Below are 27,621 nucleotides of genomic sequence, written 5' to 3' on the forward strand. Positions count from 1 at the left end.
ACAAAAAGCTAGCATCCAGTTTCAGTGGGTAGTAGGGAAGGCATGTGGAACATAGGCCTTTATTTCAAATGGAATGAAGTAAAAAAGTAGGGAGGGTTTGCTAAAATGATACAAGGCACTGGTCAGACCACAGCTGGAATACTGTGAATAATTTTGAATCCCCTTATCTAAGGAAAGACTGGAGGCAGTCTGATAACAGGTATGGAGAAAACTGCCTTATGAGACAAGATTGAGTAGATTGGTCATCTACTCTTGGAATTTAGAAGAATTAGAGGCGACCTTATTGAAGCATTTAAGATTCTTAGACAATTTAACAGGGTAGATGTGGGGAGAGTGTTTTCCCTTGTGGGAGAGTCTAAAAGAGGAGGGCATAAATCTCAAAATTAGAGACAAAAAGACTGCAGATGCTGGAATCCAAGGTAGACAAACAGGAGGCTGGAAGAACACAGCAAGCCAGGCAGCATCTTGAAGAAGATTCTTGAAGAAGGGTTATACCAGAAACATTGACTGCTCCTTCCTCCAGATTATCTAAGAATGAAGGATTGCACATTTAAAACAGAGATTAGAAGGAATTTCTTTTCTCAGAGAGTTGTGAATCTGTGGAATTCTTTATGACAGAAATTGCTGAGACTGGGTCATTAATGTAATCAAAATTGAGATGGTTTTTAATAAATAAGAGAAGCAAAGGTCAGGGAAAATGAAAAAAAAAATGGAGTTGAGGGTTATCAAATCGACCATAACTTCATTGAATAGCAGGGAAGCTTCGATGGGCTGAAAGGCCTACTTTTGCTTCAGTGTTTTATAGCCTTTATGGCTTTCAGATGTGCAGCAGCATCTTGTACAGGCAAAGATTAAAAACAATCAAAGAATAGTATTTATTGCTCTATCTCTCATGGTTTTTAGACTTGCCCTGCTGTGTGTCCAACTATCTACAGTTCAGATTACAACAACAACAACAACAACTGAAAGGGTCATTGGACCCGAAATGTTAACTCTGTTTTCTCCTCCACAGATGCTGCCAGACCTGCTGTGCTTTTCCAGCAACTTTTAGTTCCTGATTTACAGCATCCACAGTTCTTTTGGTGCTTAAAGTCCAGATTAACTGTTTAAATAATTTATTTTTGCCCATTATATCTCTGCATTTCCAACGCTCTGTATAAACTTCCATTGGGGATGCCCTGTATTCATGGTGGAATGCTGTTCTGAATGTCCAGAATTTATCACTTTTTGGTGAATTAGCCTCATTTATTTTGCCGGATACCTATTGTCGTGTTCTCCTCTCTCTATTAGTTAGCTCTTGGGTGGGCCAGGTCAGAAATCACATGATGCCAGGTTATGGTCCAACAGGTTAATTTGAAAACACAGCTTTTGGAGCCACAGTCGTCCTCCATCTGAAGGAGGAGTGAGGCTCTGAAAGCTTGTGTTTTCAAATAAATCTGTTGGACCATAACGTGGCATCGTGTGATTTCTGACCCTTTTTCTAATTTGTTTAATCCTCTATCTGATGCAATGGTAAAAGCTACATGGGATAGCTTCTGATGAAATGTTAATAACCTGATTTGTTAACTGTGTTTCTCGCATCACAGATGCCGTTAGACTTGTTGAATCTTTCCTGTTTTTTTAATTTCAGATTTCTTGCATCTACAGTATTTTGCTTTAACGTAGTGTTGGGAACCTTTCAGCTGTATTGCTGTATCAATAACATTTTCGAGGGAAACATTATCAAATACAGAATTTTGATTAGTTTCTCCTATTAATGCAACAATACTTAGTCCTCAGTGCCTCTAGTTTGTAAACAGGATAATTTCTGGACAGCTCCTCTTTGAAGCCAGTGTACAGGTATCTGGTGAGAATAAGATTATGCTTTGCCATGTTACATATCACTGTGTCCAATAATCCATCAGCGCCAACTGCCATAGCTCCATATGAATAATTGCTACTTGGATAAGGCAATAGCAATAAAATCACATCCAACAAGGAGCTAAACCTGGAGGAGGGAAGGGGAAGAGGGACATGCATCAGTGAGGATGGAAGAAAGGACCAAAAAAGTGGAAGTGTCTGCTACTATATTACAATTTTGGAATGTACATTCATAAATAGAAATAATGATTAGTTACCAGCTGTTTGTCTAGGTTAGACTGCTGTACTGAACATCTGGAGCAAACATTAAACAGATTCAATCGGCAGAAGTGCAAATTTCTTTAAGCGACGAAAATACCTTGCCAGCAATGGAAATATCCACCAGCTAGAATTTGCTGCTGTGCTAACTAGAAGTGCTTCGAGATCAGCATGGTATGTCTCACAACATGGGATGACAATAAAGTGAATGAAAGTCATAGTAAGGATGATCCAACTAATAGTGCCCATAAGCTTTACAATAATGTCCTGAAAATCAAAACTACTGCACAGTTATAATTCTGGATTGTTGTAATATCTTCTTTCATTAAGTTTCATTCCCAACTGGCTGACTGTTGAGATAGCTGTGATTTTCTTCGGCTTTTGTATAATTCTATTCCTCCATTTTTCAGGAAACAATAAAGAGAAGGAAGAAGCTATGATGCAGGAGTGGTTTGTGTTGGTTAATAAGAAGAATGCCCTCATACGGCGACAGAATCAACTTTCACTACTGTAAGTGCAAAGGAAACTGAGCTAATCCATTTGAGGAATTCTGGGAAGCATCATATGGGTGTAACAGTGGGATTCAAGGCCTCAGAGATGAAGAGTGGCAATTGAAGTTTTGAAAGATGTAGGAAATGTGCTTGTAGATAGTGGCGGTACAAAGCTGAGGGCTGCAAGTTTAGTCACGTATGCTTTGAGGAGGCAGGTGATATCTTCAAGATTAAGAGATAGCTGATAAACTCTGGAGTGGAGGCAAACAGTAAACGGAGGCAGGCAGGATGGCAGTCGATTTGAACGGAAAAGTCAAGGAGTAGGTATGGCAAAAACAGCAGAATAGTTCATCTGCTTTAGGACACAAAGACATGAATGAAGTCTTTGTATTTGATGTCCAAGAGCTGGATGGTGGTGTGGGTGTGGGTGATGGGGCTGGTGATTTGTTGAAGTGTTGCCAAATGCTGATGTATGGAGAAGGTCAGACTAGCTTTTGGCATGGCTAAGTCTGATTTGACACAACAACCAGAGTCAATACTTACGAAGTGTGTTTAAGTTTATAGAATCACTGTTGACTAATGGGGATGGTGAACATGGGAAATGGATCTAATGACAATAAAGAAGGAGTAAGATTTTTTTATGTCATTGAAAGAATTAGAATTGAGATAATGATTGTGAAGGATTCAATGGATAATTTTGCTGCCAAGTGAGAAGGATGTTAATATGGTTGGGGCTTGGCAGAAGCATCAAGATAAGGAGAAGAAGAGGAATTTTGAAAAGATTAAGGAGGACGTTGGTATTCAAGGCCCTGAATAATATAGTTCCAAATTGATGTGGAGACATTGATGGGAAGAGTGCTCAAGATGTCACCCAAGTGTGGGAAAGTGACTCGGATGTGGGTTGAAATCCCCAAGGATAAGGTCCCCTTGGTCTACAGGGGATAGAAAGGAAGTAGAAGATTTCATTTATAGTTGGAACTGCAGATGCTGGAGAATCTGAGATAACAAGGTGCAGAGCTGGATGAACACAGCAGGCCAAGCAGCCTTTCTGAAGAAGGGTCTAGGCCCAAAACATCAGCTTTCCTGCTTGGCCTGCTGTGTTCATCCAGCTCTCCACCTTATTATCTTAGAAGACTTCATTAACAAGATGTCTGTCATCCTGGGATTGGGCAGTTACACCAATAGGACATAAGGAATGGAGATGGCTGAAGTATCCAAATGTGGTAAAGAAATAAGAGAAAAGATCAAAATGTGACTCAATGTAGAAAAATGTTACTCAGGCAAAGTCATTGCTGATGTGGTAGGTGGTGTAAGGTCACACCAAGTGGCAGCCTTGGCACCTCCAATTTTATTACACTGAAATGTTGATGTTTTCCTCCTGAAGAAAAGAGTCATACGTGGAAAGGCTGTAGATATTTTTAGTCAACCTGTTCAGCGTGTTATGACACCTCTTGAACCCAGGACCCCTAGTCTGAAAATACGGACACTATCACAACATAAACAGCACACCTTTGTAGGGATGGCTGTATCTACCTTGGAACAATTTAGGAATTAGGAGCGTGTGTGGGCAATCAAGCCTTCAAGCCAGCTCTGCCATTTAACATGATCATGGCTAATCTTATTCTGGTCTCTGCCACTTTTCTGCCTGCTTGCCATAGCTCTTTATCCCACTTTTCATCTAAAGCATACCTATTTCTTTCTTGAATCTGTTGATTCATTCTGCCTCTACTGCACCCTGGCGGAGAGTCCCAAAGATTCACAAGAATTCTTATAAAACAGCAGGTAATCTGCAAAATTACGAGTGTTTGGCTTGGAATTGACTGAACCAAAATTGACACCAGATGAGGTGGTGGTAGTTGGAAAGTATGAGTATTTAACCAAGAGATGGAGGACATCACAGTTCAGTCACATCATATGAGTCTTGAGTCACAAGCACAAAACTCCTAAATCATTTGGGGGGGTTCTTTAAACCATATAGCTTTTACTGACTTTTTTTTCCAGCAATAATCCATAAATTAATCAATCTATTAAATTCAATTCAATTTTTAGCCTAATTAGGATTTCAATTCAATTTCTGCTTTACTAAGATAAGTATCATAATTACATAAATTTATCTCAGTGACTGCAAGTCTGTTGGTTCTTTCTAAAATTGTGAAATTTGTTCTTTTCAAATTATCCCTTACGCATAACCAAAGAACATGGCGAGCAGGTGGGGAAAGTAGAGTTGAAGCAGAAGATCAACCAAAATTGTATTGAATGGCAAAGAAGACTTGAGCAGCCATATGGTCTCATCCTGGTCCAGTTTCTTATGGGGGTCATCTTTGAAGTTCTATTTAATGTGATATTGCCACTGATACTGAGCATCAGAAATTCTGTTAGTAATTTTGTTGCTTGTGTCATGCATATCTGGAAATCTGCACTTAAACACTTCAGCCCTGGTTTAGACATCTCTAACTATTTTAACAAGATACTAACATATAAGCTTCTACCAACGCTGCATTCATAATGACCAGGTTTCGCCTGAAACGGCGTTAACTGCAAAGCTGTCCTCCATCCTTTGTTCCATTCACTCACGATTCCCAGACACACTTACTCTTGTTCCTCTTTTATATTTGTCACCTCTTTTATTCATCGTCCATTCTTTTACTGTATCCCTCCCAAATCTTCCTAATCCCTGAAGATTCAACTATATTTGCATAATACAAGTAGTAAATATAACAATAAAGCGTGCCTTTCAACTTTCCTCTTCCATTATTTCAAACCTGAAAGCCGTCAACCCTGTAACCTTTCCTGATCAAGACTCATGCATTTCCTCCCACTTGATCTAATTTTTCCCAATACTATCCCAGTTATTCATGTCTCCTGAAGTTTCAGGTTTTTAAAACACTGACTTGGCACTGCCTAATCCTTCCTACCAAATTAACTTTTTTCTCCTAGTTTCAACCTGTGAATCTAAATGTATGTTTTTTTTAACCAACATATTTCACAACTAACAAGTGATCAGATCCCACCTAGAGGTAAGAAAAATCCAAAGTCTACCTAGTAAAATTTCATTCCGTTCTTTCTCTTAGTTGAATTGAATTTACATCAATGCAAATGACATACTGTTTGAAATACAGTACATTTTTTAAATGCATAAACTGGCATACTGTCACTGAAGGTTTGTGTATCAATTATTTGGAGTAGATTAAAGGTTTCAGAAAAGACAATAGTCAGTGTCAGTAATCAATGAATCTTAAAGGTTGCTTTTAGTCAGTAATGATTTGTTAATTACCGTATTGATGAACTTTTTTGACTTGCCTAGGGAAAAAGAACATGATCTTGAGAGACGTTTTGAGCTGCTAAATCGAGAATTACGAGCTATGCTTGCAATAGAAGGTGAGTGGTTATTTATCAGATTTTCAAAATTATTTAAATGTTTGTTTTCAAATCCTCAATAATTTCAGAAGTTTGGAAAATCCAACAGCTCCTAAATTTTTCTAATCTAAATGCTCTTCGTGGCAAACGCAGTATCTGACTTGAAAAGAATGTGTGTGCACTTTATTTAAAAATTAAAACTCTCAAACAAATGTTGTTAAAAATCATAATACCAAGCTCTCTGAATAATTGTCATGTTCTAGACATTCACATGGACACTATTACTTTTCCTCCTGGACTTGTAGTTATGCCAGGGCTGAAAGAAATCTTGCAAGTTCTTGCTTCCAAGTTAAAATGCCACCTGGTATTGACTGCGACTTTGCCTGCGAAGTAAAACAATTGCAATCAATGCCAATTAATTTTACCTTTCTGTATTGACCTTGTTAGGCTTAGACTGAGTACAATTATGTCGTTCTTCACCTGATAAGACGTCTGAGCCGTTATAAATCAATTCTAATTTATTTTCCAGGTTCTGCCACTGGCATATATTTAGGCTGGAATTGGTTCATTTCAGTATTTCATTGTCCATTTTGCTAGCTAATGTGCTTTAACCAAGAGTAAATTCATGACGACAACGAAAAGAAACTATTTTTCATGTGTTTTGGGGTGTAGCGAGACATATATCGCAGAATGTGCATTTTCTCAGAATAGCATGATCAGAAACTGGTGCAAGTTAGTCTCTCCCCTGCCCTCCGAATGAATCACATGTATAATCAATTGGTCATTATCCAACTTGTTGAAGTGTTTATTGCAAGCACAAATCACTGGTTGTCCCAGTTGTTAATCTGTTCAAAGAACCGCATTGGAGAAATGGTATAAAAATATACAACGATAACAAAGTAAGAATTAATTACTTTCGATTTGTCCAATGCATCTTTTCCCCTGTGATGTCATTTGTAGGAGAACAAAAATGTACAAGTAAAGCTCTAATGTTGTTACAAATTTGCGTTTGTTGTGAATTTACAGCGGATTCAGCTCAAAGCATCCGGAATAAACAACCAGGAGTTATTCTCTGTAATCGTAGATAAGAGTAAAAACTCCCACATCATTTCTTGTATTTCTGGACTGAAATTTGGAGATTAACATCAGGGAGCTATAAACAACATGATCCAAATCTCTGACTGGATTTAGCCTAGAAAAACTGATGGTGCATGCATTGGCACACAATTTATTACCTCCTAAGGGATAACGATTCAAATCGTCCTGCATAAGCTGCATAATCAAAATGACACTTATATTCTATAGCATTTATTTAGGAAATTATTATTCCTAATTACTGATTTTGCTAGACTTATTTTATCCAAAAGAATCAAACTCCTTGTTAAATAAATTGTTCAAAAAATAGAAGTAAATTGTTCTTTTCGTTGCTGAATATCAAAATAAATCTTTGGTGTTCTGCTGCTTTGAGAATCATGAATGTATCATCTTGGATAATGTTTACACAGAAAGATATGAATAGCGTTCATGGTAACAAAAATGAAATTATCAGTTTTCCCAGTTGCAGTCCCAGGGGTTCTCCAGTTCTGCCGATTGTGCTGTAACCGCTGATGACATGACAGTGAAAAAGAGTTTTGCAGTCAGTGGTCCCATTCATATCAGTGTTTTCCAGACAGGTATGCTGATTTTTAGTCTGTTGATGACAGAGTAGTGTAGACGGTTCAGTAAACTGTGCAGGACTTATTGATAGCATGGGAAGGTAGTTTTATCAAACTCTTTTTGACCTACTGATGTCAGTAGGATGTGAGCATTTTTTTGTGAAATCACTTACCATTATGATGGTTATGTGTGAACAGTTTCTACTTGCCCATTTCCCAGTAAATGTTGGTGCTTAGTAATCTCTGAAAGGTCAGTATTCTACATGTGCTATAACGATCAAGATGGAGTGTTGGAAATTTGGACAGCTTATGCCGAAATATACATTGCCATTCAGTTTGTGTGCTGTGATGAGATCAATAGGGCTATCAAACATTGGAAGGTATAGATAGAATAAGGTTAAATGTGATACGCAAACACTTTTGTTGCATTGGATTCAATTGCAATTGGCATTACCGCATGGGATGCATTTAATTTGGAATATGGTCTCATCCTACCGTGAAGGCTTTAGACTGAAATTTCCATTTGTATCACATTAGTTCTGAAAGAAAGTGCGATATGTTGTTGGCATTCAAGTTCGTGCCTTTTTGTAATTATAAAAATTGTTTAACTGGAGCTAGCTAGATTTCACAAAATATATGAAAGATTGAACCTGTTTCTAAGAGATTTACTCATCTAAGCTTTACTTCCTGTATTTCTCATTTTATAATCTGGTTAAATTCATAAGTTCGTTTAAAAAATATACTCATCCAAGACACATTTTCCTTTCCTTTGTATATGACACAAAATAGTTGTTTATAAGACAGTTCAGATCTGTCCTGCTCCACCTACTTAGAGCCAGGTTATTACAAATATCTTTCAATCTTAAATCTTGGTTTCTCCCTACTTTGTTTTAGAGGCAGCAGTGACCATGATGTGGTCAGTGAAGTCGCATAAAGTCAGTGGATTTCTAATTAAAATGCTCCATGTAAATTAAGGGAATCCACATTAGAAAGCACTGTATTTGTGTAAAGTCCCTATATGAAAGCTTATACCTTTTCTTTTAATGCCAATTAGTATTTGCTGGCAGCTTTCATTTAATTGTGTGTTTAGTATCAGATCAGAATGTTATATGTTGTGATTGAAATAAAAATTAAATACAGTATTCTGATCTAAGGCATTCTAGTGATAACATTTTAACACAAAAAAAATGAGCATGATATATGGAGGATATTGGAAAACTGGCTTTGTCGAAATTATGTCAGAGCAGTATCAAATATATGTTTTTGCAGTTTTAGACATCAATAAATACCCATCATTGGTCTTGAGTACCTGCTCACGTTTTGTTTATACATGGCCTAAGGATAGCCTCTAAAACATTCTGTTTTTTATTGTTAACCCACGAAATGGATCTTACTCTGGATTTTGCACTGCTTTATTCACTCTCAGTTTGTAGTTTGAAGTGCAAGCTCTTCTAAAAGGATTTATGCATAGGTTCACTATTTTTGTAGTTACGGTTTATATGATAAGCTTTTTTATATTTAAAATCAATATGTAATCCTGTGAAGGAGCTTATCCCCCTAAAACCCCATTTGTAAATCTATTTTAGCTTTGTTGCATGGTGCAGCCACAGTATTCCAGAGATTGATTAGGTCCAGCAGTAGAATCCTATCAAATGGACGCTCTGATGACGCTGCACACACTTTCTGGAACGCTAGTTGACTGGGACTGAAGATAAGACCAGATTGCAATCCCCAGTGCATCATTCACAACAAAATGTTAATTTTCAGAAATTTACAGCCTAATTCATTGAAACAACAATTTCTAAAGTGTAACATCCAGATGTTTATACTTTTAGTTATTATAAAGTAGTAAAACCAACCATCAACTTTTATTCTGTGATATTACTAACAATGTTTAATAATGGTGCTGGCTTTAATTAAACAATGAAAAATTATCATATTGGATAAATACATTGTGTAAATTAATTTCCCTTTTACTTTGAGGGAATTATATATAGGAATTGTATCGAGTTTGTATCTGCTTATTTTAAGTTAAGCTTTCTCTTTTTAAATTTTAGTTAATGTTTGTAAATTCCTGGGAAGTATGCCACCAGGGAAGTAATTTTTGGTAAATATTAATTTTTCCCTAGTATATAAATGGTGAGCCTTCAATTCACATTATAGAACAACAAAATTACATGGATTACACAAGCTGTTAATATCCAATTGCCCAAGTAGCAAAATATAAGGTTATTAATGCATATTACTCTTTCCAGATTAAAGGCAACTTCAATAAGATACAGTTACTGTCTGCAGGAGTGGGTGGTGAGGGGTGCATGATCGAGATATAGGCTGCGTTTAGTCACGATGGCCTAGCCGTCAGTGTGTGGGCCAGGCATGATGGATCAGCTGGGTTTTTTTTTTGCATGTGTGTTCATTCCTGTCACACAACAACAGCTGAATTTTATGCTGAACATTCAGTTGCAGTTATACATTCTTCATGTTCTTTTGGTATTTTGTCTCTTAACCATTCTCCCCTTGAGCACTGAAGGCATTGACTTGCCTATTGGCATGTCTCTGGTGGCAACTTTGGTAACTAGCCTGAGTCTCCCATCTCAGAGTTTAAATAGTGAATGTTGGCTGGTTCTCCTGTAATAAGGGATCATTGCAATCAAGCCTAAAGCTGTCCCCAGTATTAGATATCCAATTTCTAGCAGGTAAATTTATTCAATTGTCTATGATTGTAACAGGCTTTCAAAGGAAAGGCCACTGTAAAGTAATAAGATCATGACATGAATTTCTTATAAAAATTGTGTTGCATCTTCAATGTGTTCACATTGAAAATTGGAATTTTTATTATAGTATTATTCAAGGTGTATTATAGAACATTGCTAAGTGTTTTGCCCATTCCCTATGTGAATCAGGACTGTTTTATTTTTCATTTAACTATTAAGGTAGTCAAAAGTTATGTCCCAACTTGAAAATGTCCTTGAACTTGATCAAATAATAGAAGATTTCGGAATCAAAAGCTGTGATTGAGTACTGGGTAGACTTAGAGAGAAGTTGGCATACAAGTGGATCAGGCTGGTTAAACAAAAACTCTTCAGTGTCACGCTTGTTAGTATAGTTGTACAAGTAACACCTCAAGGCACTGGAGCAGTACCACCAAATGCCGCCTGTACAAGATCCTGCGAATCTGCTGCAAAGACACAATACATCTACACCAGCATCCTCAACCAGGCCAACATCCCCAGCACTGAGGCACTGACCACCCTTGATCAGCCACGATGGCTGAGCACGTTGTCTGCATGATCAACACGAAACTCCCCATGCAGATGTTGATGATGACAAGTACATTGGAGCATGGTAATCACAGACCTTTGATTATGGGAAACCTAGTTATGGGCAGCACGGTAGCTCAGTGGTTAGCAATCTCACAGCGCCAGGGACCCGGGTTTGATACTACCCTCGGGCAACTGTCTGTGTGGAGTTTGCACATACTCCCTGTTTCTTTGGGGATTCTATGATTGTAGCGTAGCGCAGATGTAGCAAGTGGAGAGGCATTAACCATTCCCAGTGGGTGACAATTTACATGTTTGCCTGTAAATTAGTTAGCTCATTCCTTTCCCCCATTGTGAAGGATTTTTTTTCTCCTAACTTTTTCTGAGGTGCTATTATAATATGAATAGGTTTAATACTATTTTTTCTTCTGTTCTCTTCAAGCACAACTTAATTTGCACTGACTTAAATAATCAAGTTTGGCTAAGTCACCCCCATCCACCTGAACTTAGAGTTTTGTCAAGAAAGTACAGGAGAAATCAATGGGTCTTTAAGCTGTTAATTTCCCTAGACTTAGTGGCTGACATCCTAGAATTTTAAAAGAGGTCACAGCAGAGATAGTGGATGCATTGGTTATGATTTTCCAAACTTCTCTAGATTCTAGAATGGTTCCTTTTTGGTTTTAGCGATCAACCTGTTTGTACAAGTTATAGCAAACCCCTGTAGCAGGTTGGACTTGAGCCTGGGTCTTCTGGCTCAGAGATGGGACACTGGAGACCTTCCCTTGATCCCTATTGTTAGTTTGCATAGATATTATTAATCAGCTTGTACAGGGATGTTATTACACACCTCTGGAGCAAGTGCGACTTTACCCCGGGACCCTTAGCTCAGGGGTGGGGACATTGTGCTACAAGGGCTGCACCCCTCCCCCTGATCTGTGTTATTAGTTTGTATGTGAGTTGGGTGTTAATTGATTTTGTGTGTTGGGCATTAATTGGCAACTCACTTGTGCTCCAATATATAGGAACTGGCAAGGTTTTTGTGGCTCAGTTGTAATGTCCCTTCCTCTGGGCCAGGAGCTCTAGGTTCAAATCCTTCCTGCCACTGAAGTACGTCTGAGCAGGTTGCTTTTGAAATGTATCTAGAAATAGGATGGAACTCTGGTTAGGGTTGGAGGTGTCCATATTAATGTGTTCCTTTGTAAATAAACATGTGGTAGAGAATAAAGAGCAGCCTCCCATGTATCCTTTCCTCCTGAACTCATGAATACAAGGTCAAAAATGTAATCACACTTTCAAGAAAGGAGGGACTGAGTAAACAAAAATATTGGCCCTTTAGCTTGACATCAGCATTGCATTTGAGAGTGGTGAGGATCTGGAATGCACAGCCTGTGAGTGTGGTGGAGGCAGGTCCTTCGAGATATTTAGAAGGGAATTAGACAATTATTTGAACAGGAAGAATGTATAAGGTTACAGCAGAAAACAGGAGAGTGTCCTGGAAGTAAGATGCTCATTAGGAAAGTCATTGCAAATTTTGGGCCAAATAGCAGCTTCCCTTGTTGATTAGAATTTTGTCATTCTGTGATTAGCATACATTTGGGAAGAAGGGACAAAAAACAGTTAAGAATAAATGGTCCAACCTGTCTCTGCCTCCCTAACCGGTTCTTCCTCTCACCCGTCCCTTCCTCCCACCCCAAGCCGCACCCCCAGCTACCTACTAACCTCATCCCACCTCCTTGACCTGTCCGTCTTCCCTGGACTGACCTATCCCCTCCCTACCTCCCCACCTACACCCTCTCCACCTATCTTCTTTACTCTCCATCTTCGGTCCGCCTCCCCCTCTCTCCCTATTTATTCCAGTTCCCTCCCCCCATCCCCCTCTCTGATGAAGGGTCTAGGCCCGAAACGTCAGCTTTTGTGCTCCTGAGATGCTGCTTGGCCTGCTGTGTTCATCCAGCCTCACATTTTATTATCTAAGAATAAATGGAACAGTTTAGGGTTTGTGAGTGTGAATTTAGTGTATTCAAGTTCATTAGTGTCCAAAGTCTAGGTGGAAAAATAAGCTTTGTGACACACTTGCATTGACTGCAACAGTTCAAGAAGATGGTACACCTTTACCTTATCAAGGACAGCTCAGAGTGGGGAATAAATGCTGTCATTCGCAGTGATATACACATTCTATGAATGAATAAAAGCGAAAAGACTATGAGGAGGATACAGGGAGGTTGAAAAATAAATTAAGCAGGTTAAGCAAATGGGCAAGAGTGTGGCACGTGGAGTACAGTGTGGGGAGGAATTAAGATATTGACATTGATCAGTAGAACAGATTTTTTTTAAAAAAACATGAAAGAGGAGGTGGTGCACTGAGGGATTTGGGAGCACTACATGAAACACAGTGAGCATGCAGGTAATGCAAGCAAAGGCTAATAGTACATTACTCTAACCCCTTACAATAAAGAGCAAGAAGGTCCTGTTGAAATATAAAAGGCTTTAGAGAGATGATATCTGGAGTATAAACTATCAATCTCCCTAACAAAGAAACCTACAGCACAGAAACAGGCCCTTTGGCCCTCCAAGCCTGCGCCGATCAAGATCCTCTGTCTAACCTGTCATCTATTCTCTAACGGTCTGTGTCCATTTGCTCCCTGCCCATCCATGTACCTGTCCAAATATATCTTAAAAGACGCAATGTGTCTGCGTCTACCACCTCCGCTGGCAACGCGTTCCAGGCACCCACCACCCTCTGTGTAAAGAACTTTCCACGCATATCTCCCTTAAACTTTCCTCCTCTCACTTTGAACTCATGACCCCTAGTAATTGAGACCCCACTCTGGGGAAAAAGCTTTTTGCTATCCACCTCGTCTATACCCCTCATGATTTTGTAGACCTCAATCAGGTCCCCCCTCAATCTCCGTCTTTCTAATGAAAATAATCCTAATCTATTCAACCTCTCTTCGTAGCTAGCACCCTCCATACCAGGCAACATCCTGGTGAACCTCCTCTGCACCCTCTCTAAAGCATCCACATCCTTTTGGTAATGTGGCGACCAGAACTGTACACAGTACTCCAAATGTGGCCAAACCAAAGTCCTATACAACTGCAACATGACCTGCCAACTCTTGTACTCAATATCCCGCCCAATGAAGGAAAGAAAACCAAGGAAGAATCTGCTTATCTTAGAGTGAGTGTTGTGAAAATTCACCAGATTGCTTCCTGGGTAAAGAGGATGGCACGTGAGGAGAGAGTATGAAATAACACCACTTTCTTGAGAATTTAGCAGCAGAATAAGCATTGATTAGTGAAATTATCCAAATTCTGAGAGAGTTTAACAGGGTAAATGCTGAGATGCTCCTCCATTGCCACAGCTGATGTGTCGAGAGCTAAGGCTCATTTTCTTAGATAAGGAGTCAATTGTTTAGCACTGAGATAAGAACACATTTCCTCACTCAAAGGGTTATAAACATTTGGGATTTTGTACCGAGAAGACTGTGGATATTCATGCATTAAGTACATTCAGCCCTGTACCTATACTAGACAGACTGCAGCAGGTCAAGAAGGCAACTCAGTACCACCTTCTTAAGGGCAGTAAATGCAGGCCTTGCATTTGGAGTCCACATCCTATGGAACAATTAAAAAAATACAAGGTAGAGGTCAATACATGTTTGGACAGTAAAGCAATGGGGAAATAGGAGAGAGCATCAGCTATAATCATCTGAATATCGGTGCAATCTCAAACAGCCACATGTACCACCCCTGCTCCTATCGCACATGTTCTTCCATTCTGTGCAAATGAAGTGTGTGTTTTGACAGTGCATCACATGGGTCAGAAGGATCGCCAGTTTGATTCTGATCTGGGCTGTGTTTGCTGACCTCAATCTGGGTAACAGTGAGGTTGATATAATTGAGCTCAACATTCATTGGTTAACCAGGCAGCAGTCCCCTCGAATTTCTGTTGCTGTTTTATTTTTGGAAGTGTGCAAAACAGTTGAGAACTGGGTTATTCTGACTGTGAGCTTCTCCCCACCCATTTACAAAATAACTCCTTCATGTTTACTGTCAAAACTAGCATATAAGCAATGATTTGTCTCAAGTATCAGAAAAGTAGAGCTTATGGGCCTGACCCCCTGCTTAAATCACTGTATTCAGGATACATGGGAAGACTAAAAATCAGAAGGAAGAAGAAATAATCATTTCAGTTCCAAAATTGTATGATAGAGAAAGACAACATAGGTTTTCATTCCTGTAGCATTTTCATTTTTAGAGGGGATTTGAGAAAAATGTTTTAGTCCAGAAGGTGGTGGATATCTAGAACTCACTGCCTTAAAGGTTAGGAGAGACAGAAACCCTCACAATATTTAAGAATTATTTCAATGGACACTTCAAATGCCATAGGATACAAGGCTACAGGCTAAGTACTAGAAAATGTGATTACAGTAACTAGGAGCTTGATGACTGGCTCAGACACGATGGAACGAAGGTGCCATTTCTGTTCTGTAAGACTCCGTTTCCATAAATGAGACTTAAGGACAGCCTTAGAAGAATATTCATTCCTATATCTCCATATACCTGCATTTTACAAGAAGAATGAGCTAGATAGCCTTTGCTCCTTTTCATGAGGGGTCACTCAAACTGAAAATGATAACTGTATATTATACTCTGTGTGTTATACAATATATATGGATGCTACGACAGAAAAAATGTCACAATGCTGCAACTGATTAGTGCAGCAGTCATAATGATGGATTAACTATTGCAGAAAATCACTGCAATGTGTTGTAGTAGTTGATCTTTTGCTTAGTTTCAGCAAGCCATCGACATTCTGGATGTTATGTATCAAAAAGGCATGTATCCCATTTTCCTTTTTTAACCAACTTATCTACTTGTCATGTTGCTTTCAAGGATCTGTGGACACGCACATCGAGGTCCCTCTGATTCACTGTGATTCCTAGAACTCTGCAATTCAATGTGTACTCTGTTTCCTTGTTAGTTCTCCAATGCTCTCGTGAAAAAAAAGTCCCAGTCTCCTCTTAATTCAAACACTGCAGTCCCAGCAACAACCCTGTAAAACTTTTCTGCACCCTCTCAAGTGTTAACAATACCCTTCCTATGAACAGGTGACCAGAATTGTATGCAGTATTCCAAAAGTGGTCTCACCAATGTCCTGTACAACCACAAAATGATGTCCCAACTCCTATACTCACTGCCAACAAATGTGAAGCTGGAAAAGCATAACAAGTCAGACAGCATCTGAGGAGCAGGAAAGTCAACATTTCGGGCTGAAACTCTTTTTCAGAACAGGGAAGGGGGAAGGGAACCCAGAAATTAATAGAGGGAGTGGGCTGGGGCTGGGGGTAGGGTAGGTGGATGCAGGTAGGAGGTTATTGTGGTTGGTCAGTGGGAAGGAGCAGATAGAGGAGTAGGAAGATGGACAGGTTAGGTCAGGTCAGGGAGGTGAGGAGGAGAGGGAGGGCTGGACATCGGATAAGGCTGGGGATGGAGGGATTTTGAAGCAGGTGAGGTCAATATTGAGGCCAATGGGCTAAGAACTCCCAAGGTGAAATATCAGTTGCTGTTCCTCCAGTCTACGTTTGGCCCTTTCAAGCCAGCACCACCACACTCTGGGTGAAGAAGTTTTTCCTCAACTCTGTTCTAAATGGCCTACTCCTTATTTTTAAACTGTGTCCTCTGGTCCTAGACTCACCCATCAGCGGAAACATTCTTCCTGCCTCCAGAGTGTCCAATCCCTTAATAATCTTATACGTCTCAATCAGATGCCCTCTCATCCTTCTAAACTCAAGTGTATACAAGCCCAGTCGCTCCAATCTTTCAACATATGGTAGACCTGCCATTCTGGGAATTGACCTCATGAACCTATGCTGCAATCCCTCAATAGCAAGAATGTCCTTCCTCAAATTTGGAGACCAAAACCGCACACAATATTCCAGGTGCGGTCTCACCAGGGCCCTGTACAGTTGTAGAAGGACGTCTTTGCTCCTATACTCAATTCCTCTTGTTATGGAGGCTAGCATGCTGTTAGCTTTCTTCACTGCCTGTTGTACCTGCATGCTTGCTTTCATTGACTGATGTACAAGAACACCTAGATCGTGATATACTTCCCCTTTATCTAACTTGATTCCATTTAGATAGTAATCTGCCTTCCTGTTCTTGCCACCAAAGTGGATAACCACACATTTATCCCCATTAAACTGCATCTGCCATGCATCCGTCCACTCACCTAGCCTGTCCAAGTCATCCTTTATTGTCATAACATGCTCCTCACATTTCACACTGCCACCCAGCTTTGTGTCATCGCAAATTTGCTAATATTACTTCTAATGCCAACATCTGTATCATTAATGTACATTGTAAACAGCTGCGGTCCCAGCATCGAACCTTGTGGTACCCCACTGGTCACTGCCTGCCATTCTGAAAGGGACCCGTTTATCACTACTCTTTGCTTCCTGTCAGCCAGCCAATTTTCAATCCAACTCAGTATTTTGCCCCCAATACCATGTGCCCTAATTGTGCTCACCAATCTCCTATGTGGGACTTTATCAAAGGCTTTCTGAAAGTCCAGGTACACTACATCCACTGGTTCTCCCTTATCTGTCTTTGTTTCGGGCCTTGGGCAAAGGTGAGGGGGAGGTGTGTGTGGGCAGTTTTAGCACCTCCTGCGGTGTGGTGGAGGGATTGGGGGGGAGCATGGAGTTGATGAGGCAGTTGCGGAGTGAACAGTCCCTGCAGAAAACAGATAGGGCTGGGGAGGAAATATCTTTCTGGTGATGGGGTCCAATTATAGGTGGCAGAATTGTCAGAGGATGATGCGTTGTATTCCGAGGTTGGCGGGGTGGAATGTGAGGGTTAAGGGGTCTCTATCCTTATTGGCGTTGGAGACAGAATTGTGGTAAATGAAGGGGATGCAGTTGAGGGCATTGTGGAGTTGATTATGGAGGAGAGGCGATTCTGGTCTGTGAAGTAGGAAGATATCTGGGATGTCCTAGAGTAGAATGCCTCGCCGTGGGAGCGCATGCAATGGAGGAATCGTGAGAATGGAATAGCATTTTTACAGGAGGGTATATGAGAGGAGGTGTAGTCCAGGTAATTGTGGGAGTCATTGGGTTGAAATGGATGTCAGTTATGAGCCGGTTACTGGGAATGGAGACAGAGGGATCCAGGAAGGGGAGGGAGGTGTGAGAAATGGTCCAGGTGAATTGGAGAGCAGGGTGGAAGGTGTTGGCGAAGTTGATGAACTGCTCAAGATCCTTGTGGGAACACAAGGCAGCACCAATATTATCATCAACGTAGCAGAGGAAGAGGTGAGGGATGGTGCTGGTGTAGTAGTGGAAGTGGGAGGCATAGTTCAGGCCCGAACAGGTACCCATAGCCACCCCTTTGTTTTGTAGGAAGTGGGAGGAATGAAAGGAAAAATTTAAGGGTGAGGACCAGTTCTGCCAATCGAATGAGTGTCAGTGGAGGGGACCGGTAGGAGACAAAGAAGCGGAGGACCTTTAGACACTCTGTGTGTGGGATACATGTGTGAAGGGATTGTACATCCATGGTGAAGATGAGGTATTGAGGGCTAGGAAATCGCACACGCCCAACTAGTCCCCTTCTTCCTCACGTCCCTGACCTGACCCAACCTGTCCATCTTCCTATTTGCCTATCTGCTCCACCCTTCCCACTGACCAACCACAATAACCCCTTACCTGAATCCACCTACCTCCATCCCACCTACCCCTCCCCCAGCCCCATCCCACTCCCTCTATTTATTTCTAGGTTCTGCTCCCCCTCCCCAGTTCTGACAAAGGGTTTTGGCCCGAAATGTTGACTTTCCTGCTCCCCAGATGCTGTCTGACCTGCTGTGCTTGTCCAGCTTCATATCTATTGACTCTGGCTTCCAGTATCTGCAGTCCTTACTGTCTCCTATACTCAATGCTCTGGGCAATGAAGGAAGTGTGCCAAACACAACCTTCATCCCCACTGTCTACCTGCAACTCCATTTTCAAAGAACTATGCACCAGCATCCCTAGATCCTGCTGTTCGGCAACACACCCCTGAAAGTTTATAAGACAGATTCTTGTTTATTAAGTCAGTGAAAGGATATTGATGGGAGGCAGGAATGTGGATTTGAGGTTGTAGTCAGATCAGCCATCAGCTTATTGAATGGTGGAGCAAACTTGAGGGACTGCACTGCTTCTAATTTATATATAATGCATTTAACAAATATTGGTTAAGGCACCAGAGTGGCTTCCATTACTCTTAAAAATTGTGTCGTTGGATATTTTACATCTGCATGAAAGAACTGACGGGGGCTTGGTTCAATGTCTCATGAAACAGCGTACCTCTGACAGACCACCTCTCCCTCTGTACTGCACTGAAGCATCAGTTTGAATGATGTAGTCAAGTTTCTGGAGTGGGAATTGAATCCACAACCTTCTGACTGAGTGCTGTACTGAACTGTGGCTATTTTGGCCACTACTAGGCTCTCTTCCTCTCCGTATTGACGAGAAGAGATTGCCACTGCTGTCACAAGGCCCACTGCCAATTTCCTGCTGGCAGTGATGAAGATATTGGCAGAAAGTCAGAGGGTAAGTCAGCTTGCCAAGTGGCACTCCCGCACTAGTGTCTCTGTGCACCGGGCACAGACAAGGTGACGAGCAGTCAGCTTGCAGAGGCATAGGGTGATGTTTGGGTTGGTGGTGGAGGTTAAGGATAGTGAGTTTGGGATGGAGATGAGATGACTTTGTTCCGTTTTTCACTGTTTTCTCACTTGATTGTCTTCCTGATTAGCAAGGGTTACAGGTTAGAGGCATGGGTACGATGGTATTCAAAACCAGTTTGTGGAATGGTGCCCAAAAAAAAGTTATTTCAATAGAGGAAAAAGGAAATATAGTTAAAGAAAACATTATTGGCATTCAGGCAAAGCACTGAGTAGAAATTGAGAGTATTGTTGCAAGCTAGGAGTGATATTAACTATTTACTTGACGACAAGCCTCTCTAATTATTATTCTTCTATTCCTTGTGCACTTGGGGGAAATTCCAAATTTAAGTTGCATGATGCCAACTGGAGACCTGTTATGTCATGTCTCCCAGCCAGATGACAGCTGCTGAAACTGACGTAGGCAGTGGTAGCAGCAGGTAACTCTCTCGGTGCTGGGGACAGATTGAAATCCTTCCCAGTTTTCAAGGTAAGCTCCAGAACTCAACCAGCATTAAATCGTTTTCAACCTGAATCAAACTCAGCACCCACATCGGTGAAACAATACTATCTTGTTGACCTAATACTGAGAATCTCCAGCAGGCTACACTGTATGTGTTATGTAATCAGGAGTTTTAGGAAATGTGCAACACAAGTGACCAAGGTGATTTAAGAAGGCATGTGGCATGTTTGCCTCATCGGCCGGGTCATAGAGTAGGAGAGTTGGTATGTTGCAGCTGTATAAAACCCTTGTTAGGCCGCATTTGGAGTGTTGTGTGCAGTTTTGGTCATCACATTACCAGAAGGACGTGGAAGCTTTGGAGAAAGTGAAGAGAAGGTTCACCAGGATATTGCACAACCTTGAGGGCCATGGGCTGTGAGGGAAGTTAAAAAGACTAGGATTGTTTTCACTGGAATGAAGGTGGCTGAAAGGTGACCTGGTAGAGATCTGCAAAATTATGGGAGGCATAGATAGGGTAGATAGTCAGAGGTTTTTCCCAGGGATGACCTTTCAATTACAAGGGGTCACACGTTCAAGGTGAGAAGGAGAAAAGTTTAAAGGAGATGTGTGAGGGAAGTTTTTCACAGCAGGTAGTAGGAGCCTGGAATGCACTGCCAGAGGAAAGCAGGTACATTGGTGACATTTAAGAGGCATCGAGATGGTTACATAAATGGGGAGGGAATAAAGGGATACCAACCGAATAAGGGCATAAGGCTTGTTTTTCAGTTTAGTTAGAGCATGATCATCATCACAGGCTTGGAGGGCTGAAGGGTCTGTTCCTGTGCTGTACTTTTCATTTGTCCTTTTGTACTTTTGTGTTACGTTGATGAGATTGGGTGGAGTAAATGGAAAGTGTGCCTGCTTTCAATATATTATAGCCCTACGATTTGAATGCACTGAGATAATCACATCAAAATATTTCAACTAAGTTTACACAAAGATCTTAATTTCTAAATTAATAGTCATATATAAAAGTTGGTTCATGAAATATGTTCAATGAAGCAAGGCAAGTTGCTTCAACATTGTTGACTTATTCACAGCAAAATTTACTTATTGATTCTGTCAGAAATGCAGAATATATTGATGCCTGTAAAAAGCAAATATTCAAGTTCTGCAATTTGTCCAAATTAAATTAGAAATATTCAAAAAGCTGAAATTTAGCTCAGTTTAGTGGCTTGCTGAAGACAAACTTGAAAGTAATGCAGTGCAATGCACAGAGCCTCATAGTGAGGAATGTCAAGAAACTGGGAAGGAAAGCAACATGAAAGGCTAATGGTATTTGAAACACCCTGTTTACTAGACCTGGACTGCCGCACAGAAGGCCAGTTTGGACGGTTGCTTTATAGACAGAAGTAGGAGACTAATTAATAAAGAAGTAAACTGTCAGGAGAGAAGTACTTCTTGCTTTCTACTTCATACTTTTCTCACATTTTACTTTTTATTTGGATTTTTAATCAGTAATGGGTTGAAATGTTATCGGAGGCAGGCAGAAAATGGAGCTGAGGCTGGGATGAGATCAGTAATGATTGTACTATAAGGCAGAGCAGGCTCGAGGGGCAGAATTGCCTCGTCTGGTTCTAGTTCTTATGTTCTTATGACTAATTTGTTTCCTGCAACATATGATGAGAGTAATTAATTGTCATCAGGTCTTTATATTCAATACTCTGTGAGACGTGATAATCTCTCAACCTATCCACTTCTCTAATGTGCTTAAAGTTAATTTTAATAAAACATACTTTACTAAATGTAAATACATCAGTATATGTTCCATTACCACTAAATATCCTGCAGGTTAGTCTCAGTAGTTCTGTTAATTGACATACCAATACCGAGTGCTATTTCTGCTATGCCAGTGATATTGTGGGGAAAAGGTGAGCGAAGGTTAAGGTTCATGTGAGGTCTGTGGTGTTTCTTAGTGCTGTTGGTTGGTGTTTAAACTAATTTGGCAGAGGGATGGTGTGGGATATGGGGACGAGGTACAATATGGTGGTGGTACACAGACAAGTAAAGAAGAAAAGTCAAGTCAGTCTGGATGGCAGAGCTTTTATATGGTTTAGATACAAAACAGCGTGATGAGGTTGGATTGTATTTATTTTAATGCAAGGGGTCTTACGAGGAAGGCAGATGAATCAAGGTGTTGATTAACATGTGGGGGTGTGATATTTTTGCCTTCAGAGACACGTTTGAATGAGGGCAGAACTGGTAGTTCAGTATTCCAGGGAAACAAGGGAAGTGTTGCTGTGGGCAAAAGAGAAGGTAGTGTCACATTCAAGGCAATGAATCAATTAATGAAGTTGGAGGGGCATCATTTTAGAAGGTTCCTTAAATGTGCCAGAGATAGTAGAAACTGCAGATGCTGGAGAATCCGAGATAACAATGTATGGAGCTGGATGAACACAGCACGTCAAGCAGCATCTCAGGAGCACAAAAGCTGATGTTTCGGGCCGAGACCCTTCATCAGAGAAGGGAATGGGGAGAGGGTTCTGGAATAAATAGGGAGAGAGGGGGAGGCGGATGGAAGATGGATAGAGAAGAAGGTAGGTGGAGAAGAGACAGACAAGTTAAAGGGGTGGGGATGGAGCCAATGGAGGTGAGTGTAGGTGGAGAGATAGGGAGGGGATAGGTCAGTCTGGGGAGGACGGACAGGTCAAGGGGGCAGGATAAGGTTAGAAGGTAGAAATGGAGGTGCGGTTTGAGGTGGGAGGGGGGACAGGTGAGAGGAAGAACAGGTTAGGGAGGCGGGGATGAGCTGCGCTGGTTTTGGGATGCACTGGGGGGAGGGGAGATTTTGAAGCTTGTGAAATCCACATTGATACCATTGGGCTGCAGGGTTCCCAAGCGGAATATGAGTTGCTGTTCTTGCAACCTTCGGGTGGCATCATTGTGGCACTGCAGGAGGCCCATGATGGACATATCGTCTGAGGAATGGGAGGGGGGAGTTAAAATGGTTCACGACTGGGAGGTGCCGTTGTTTATTGCAAACCGAGCGTAGGTGTTCTGCAAAGCGGTCCCCAAGCCTCCACTTGGTTTCCCCAATGTAGAGGAAGCCACAATGGGTACACTTCCTACAGACAGAGGTGGTGGCCATGGGTATCCACATCGGCCCAAGCTATGCCTGCCTCTTTGTAGGTTACGTGGAACAGCCCCTCTTCCACGCTTACACTGGCCCTAAACCCCACCTCTTCCTCTGTTACATTGATGACTGTGTCGGCACCGTCTTGTGCTCCCACGAGGAGCTCGAACAGTTCATCCACTTCACAACACCTTCCCCACCAACCTCAAGTTCACCAGGACCATCTCCAACACATCCGTCACCTTCCTGGACCTCTGTCTCCATCTCAGGCAACCACCTAGAAACCGATATCCATTTCAAGCCCACCGACTCCCACAGCTACTTGGAATACACCTCCTCCCACCCACCCTCCTGCAAAAATTCTATCCTCTATTCCCAATTCCTTCAACTCTGCCGCATCTGCTCCTAGGGTGAGGCATTCCGCTCCCGTACATCTCAGATGTCCTCGTTCTTCAAGGACTGCAACCCCCCCCCCCACCATCACCTCGCGCAGTGGTCAAGAATGCCCTTGACCATGTCTCCTGCATTTCCCGCAACTCATACCTCACCACCCCGTCCCCGCAATAACCGGCGAAAGAGAATCCCCCTCATCCTCTCATACCACCCCACCAACCTCCGGATACAACGCATCATCCTCTGACACTTCCACCATCTGCAATCCGACCCCACCACCAAAGACATTTTTCCATCCCCACCCCTGTCTGCTTTCCGGAGAGACCACTCTCTCCGTGACTCCCTTGTCCGCTCCACACTGCCCTCCAACCCCACCACACCCGGCACCTTCCCCTGCAACCGCAGGAAGTGCTACACCTGCCCCCACACCTCCTCCCTCACCCCCATCCCAGGCCCCAAGATGACCTTCCATATCAAGCAGATGTTCACCTGCACATCTGCCAATGTGGTACACTGCATCCGCTGTACCCATTGTGGCTTCCTCTACATTGGGGAAACCAAGGGGAGGCTTGGGGACCACTTTGCAGAACACCTCTGGTCAGTTCACAATAAACAACTGCACATCCCAGTCGCTAACCGTTTCAACTCCCCCTCCCATTTCTCAGATGACATGCCCATCATGGGCCTCCTGCAGTGCCACAATGATGCCACCCGAAGGTTGCGGGAACAGCAACTCATATTCCGCTTGGGAACCCTGCAGCCCAATGGTATCAATGTAGATTTCACAAGCTTCAAAATCTCCCCTCCCCCCACTACGTCCCAAAACCAGCCCAGCTCGTCCCCACCTCCCTAACCTGTTCTTCCTCTCACCTATCCCCCCCTCCCACCTCAAGCTGCACCCCCATTTCCTACCTTCTAACCTCATCTAACCCCCTTGACCCTTCCGTCCTCCCCAAACTGACCTATCCCCTCTCTACCTCCCCACCTACACTCACCTCTACTGGCTCCATCCCCTCCCCTTTAACTTGTCTGTCTCCTCTCCACCTATTTTCTCCTCTATCCATCTTCCATCTGCCTCCCCCTCTCTCCCTATTTATTTCAGAACCCTCTCCCTGTTCCCATTTTCTGATGAATGGTCTAGGCCCGAAATGTCAGCTTTTGTGCTCCTGAGATGCTGCTTGGCCTGCTGTGTTCATCCAGCTCCACACTGTGTTACCCTTAAATGAGCCATTTGGGTGAAACCTCAAACAAAAAGGGGACAATCACATTGTTCGGATTGTACCTTAGAGCCCCAAACTATCAAACAGACAACGGAGGATATACGTGAGCAAATCTCAGAGAAGTGTAAAAATAATCAGACAATAGTAGGAGAGGATTTAAGCATCCACAGTATAACCTGGGATGGACAAAATGTGAGAGGCTTTGAGGCGTGAGACTCTTAAAACGTATCCAGGAGAGATTTAAAGCCAGTGTACAGAATGTTTTGCAAAGGAAGGAATGGTGCCCAACCTAGTTTTAGGGAACAAAGCCAAAGAAGTGGTGGGACCATTTTGATGATAGTGACCATAATTCAGTAAGACATATAGTTATGGAAAAGATCAGAGATGGACCATAAATAAAGGGTCAGATTTGGGGAAAAGGCCAATTTTAATACAATAAGGCCAGATCTGGCCAAAGTGGAACAGTGTATAGTTTTGGTCGCCCTGTTATAAGAAGGATTTATTAAATTAGAGAGGGTGAATAGCCACGGTGATTTTTTCTCCCTAGGATCCAAAACTAGACGCCTTAGGTTAAAGGTGGACGAGGAAAGATTTGAAAAGGGACCTGAGGGGGGAACATTTTCATGCAGAGGATAGTCTGTGTATCAAATGAGCTGCCAGAGGAAGTGGTAGAGATGGGTACAATTATAACATTTAAAGAGTATCTGACTAGGTATATGAATAGAAGGGGTGTGGAAAGCTATGGGCCAAATGCTGACATATGGGACTGGGTCAGATTGGGATGCCTGGTCAGCATGAACGAGATGGACCAAAGGGCCTCTTGCTGTGCTGTGTGACTCTGCTTCCAGCACATTTTTAGAAAGAATGTTGTAAAGACACTCAACCCTCTGAGAGAAACATGTTTGCCTCACCTCTGTTTTAAATGGGCAATCCTGATTGTTGAACTGTGACTCCTAGTTCTAGATTCTCCTATAAGAGGAAACATCTTTTCCACACCCACCCTGTCAAGGCTCCTCAAATTTTGTATGTTTCAATCAAGTTGCCTCAAACTGTTCCAAACTCCAGTAGATACAAGCTTAGCCTGTCCCATCTTTCATCATTAGACAGCCCTCTCATTCCAATCATTAGTCCAGCAAGCCTTCTCTGAGTTGCTTCCAATGCATTTACCTCCTTCCTTAAATAGTGACCAAAACTTCACATTGTATTTCAGATGCAGCCTCACCAGTTCCTTGTATAACTGAAACTTAACCTTGTTACTTCCTGCACTCGCTATCATCTTGTTTGTGGGCGCTTGCTGTGCTGAAAGTGGCTGTATTGTAATGAATTATCATAAAAAGCTGTAAAGAGCTCAGGTCATCCAAATGTTGTGAAAGGCACGTACTTCCTTTCTGTTCCATTTTGCCTGTTTAACACAAACCACATTACGTCTCAGTGAGGGCTGATGTTCCATTCTGCCCTGTTTAACTGCTTAGCTTCAGGTGCTACAGTAAGTTTCCCTGATCCACTGCCAGAATTCTCCTCTTTGTTAGTGGCAAATTCTGCCTCTGGAGCAGGCATCAGCTGAAAGCGAGCCTTCCACAGTGTATCCCAACCCAGGAAAATAGAATCGGAGATAATAGGAACTGCAGATACTGGAAAATGCGAAATAACAAATTGTAGAGCTGGATGGATAGTTACACGATGTAACCACTAAGAACAGATTTGATTGAAGTTGGCAACACTAACCTCTTTAACTTATACCTTGTTATTCCTGCCTCCTGATTTCTACATCTCCAGACTCTGTAGTTTCTGGAGGAACTCTCCCAGCATTTTTCATTAGAGATAGCAAGAGTAGGCCATTCAACCTCAGAATGTGTTCTGTCTAATTGTCACCTCAAATCAACATTTCTGCCTAATCCTGGTATACTTTCATCTGTTGCTTAACAAGAATCTGTTTACCACTGCCTGAAAATATTCAAGGACTTCACTGTTTCCACCTTCTTCAGGAAAAGTGTTCCAAGGATTCAAGGCCCTTTTCAGAGAAAAACAATTCACTTCAACTCAGTTTTAAATGTACAAATCCTGGTTTTAAAACAGTGACCCAAGAGGAAACATAATCTTCGCATGCCCCTCAGGATCTTGTCTGTTTCATTCAAGTCACCCCTTTCTCTTGTAAACTCTGAGTGGATACAGGCTACATCTGCCCAACCTTTGATTGGAAGACAACGACAGTCCAACACCAGAGTAAGACCTGATGTGTACCGAATGTTATTTGACTGTTTCGCTGGATGTAAATATCAGGTGATAACGCCAACATTTATTGCCGATCTCTGCTTGAACTGAGTGGTGTTTGAGTCGGATCCCAGAGAGACAATGTATCACATGGGCCAGACCAGGTAAGAGTGACAGGTTTCCTTCTGTAAGGGCATCACTGAATGAGATGGATTTTTGAACAATCCACCAGATATGCCATCACCCTTACCGATATCCTGATAATTTTTAAAAAATCAAATCGACCTGTTAAAACATACAGACCTGTGGAACCTGTGATTCGATCCTGGGCATCCTAGTCGAGAGGCAGGGACACTACTGCTGTGCCACACAAACATTGCAGATATATTTATTAACAGAAATAATGGGAACTGCAGATGCTGGAGAATCCAAGATAACAAAGTGTGAAGCTGGATGAACACAGCAGGCCAAGCAGCATCTTAGGAGCACAAAAGCTGACGTTTCAGGCCTAGACCCTTCTTCAGAATGTTTGTTTATTTCCCCCAGCTGGGATTTGAATCTGTCTCTCCTTACTTCATCTGGGTTGTAGATTATCTGTACATCGTGCAATCTCTGATTTACCCACGTTCAAGTGTTGAGTATTTTT

At 41.8% G+C, this 27,621-nt stretch overlaps 1 protein-coding gene across 5 annotated transcripts in view; it reads left to right on the top strand.

The window, feature by feature from the left end:
* The window catches only part of ehbp1 (EH domain binding protein 1), a 344,052-nt gene that overhangs the window by 311,394 nt on the left and 5,037 nt on the right, over positions 1-27,621 (top strand). For all 5 annotated transcript variants that reach the window (XM_048536029.2, XM_059648293.1, XM_059648292.1 and 2 more), the window contains 2 exons: positions 2,529-2,628; positions 5,914-5,987. In XM_048536029.2, coding sequence (XP_048391986.2) covers positions 2,529-2,628; positions 5,914-5,987 — 174 coding nt within the window. The remainder of the gene's footprint in view (positions 1-2,528; positions 2,629-5,913; positions 5,988-27,621) is intronic.

The sequence above is a fragment of the Stegostoma tigrinum genome, chromosome 9 (assembly GCF_030684315.1).
Source record: "Stegostoma tigrinum isolate sSteTig4 chromosome 9, sSteTig4.hap1, whole genome shotgun sequence".
Lineage (NCBI taxonomy): Eukaryota > Metazoa > Chordata > Chondrichthyes > Orectolobiformes > Stegostomatidae > Stegostoma > Stegostoma tigrinum.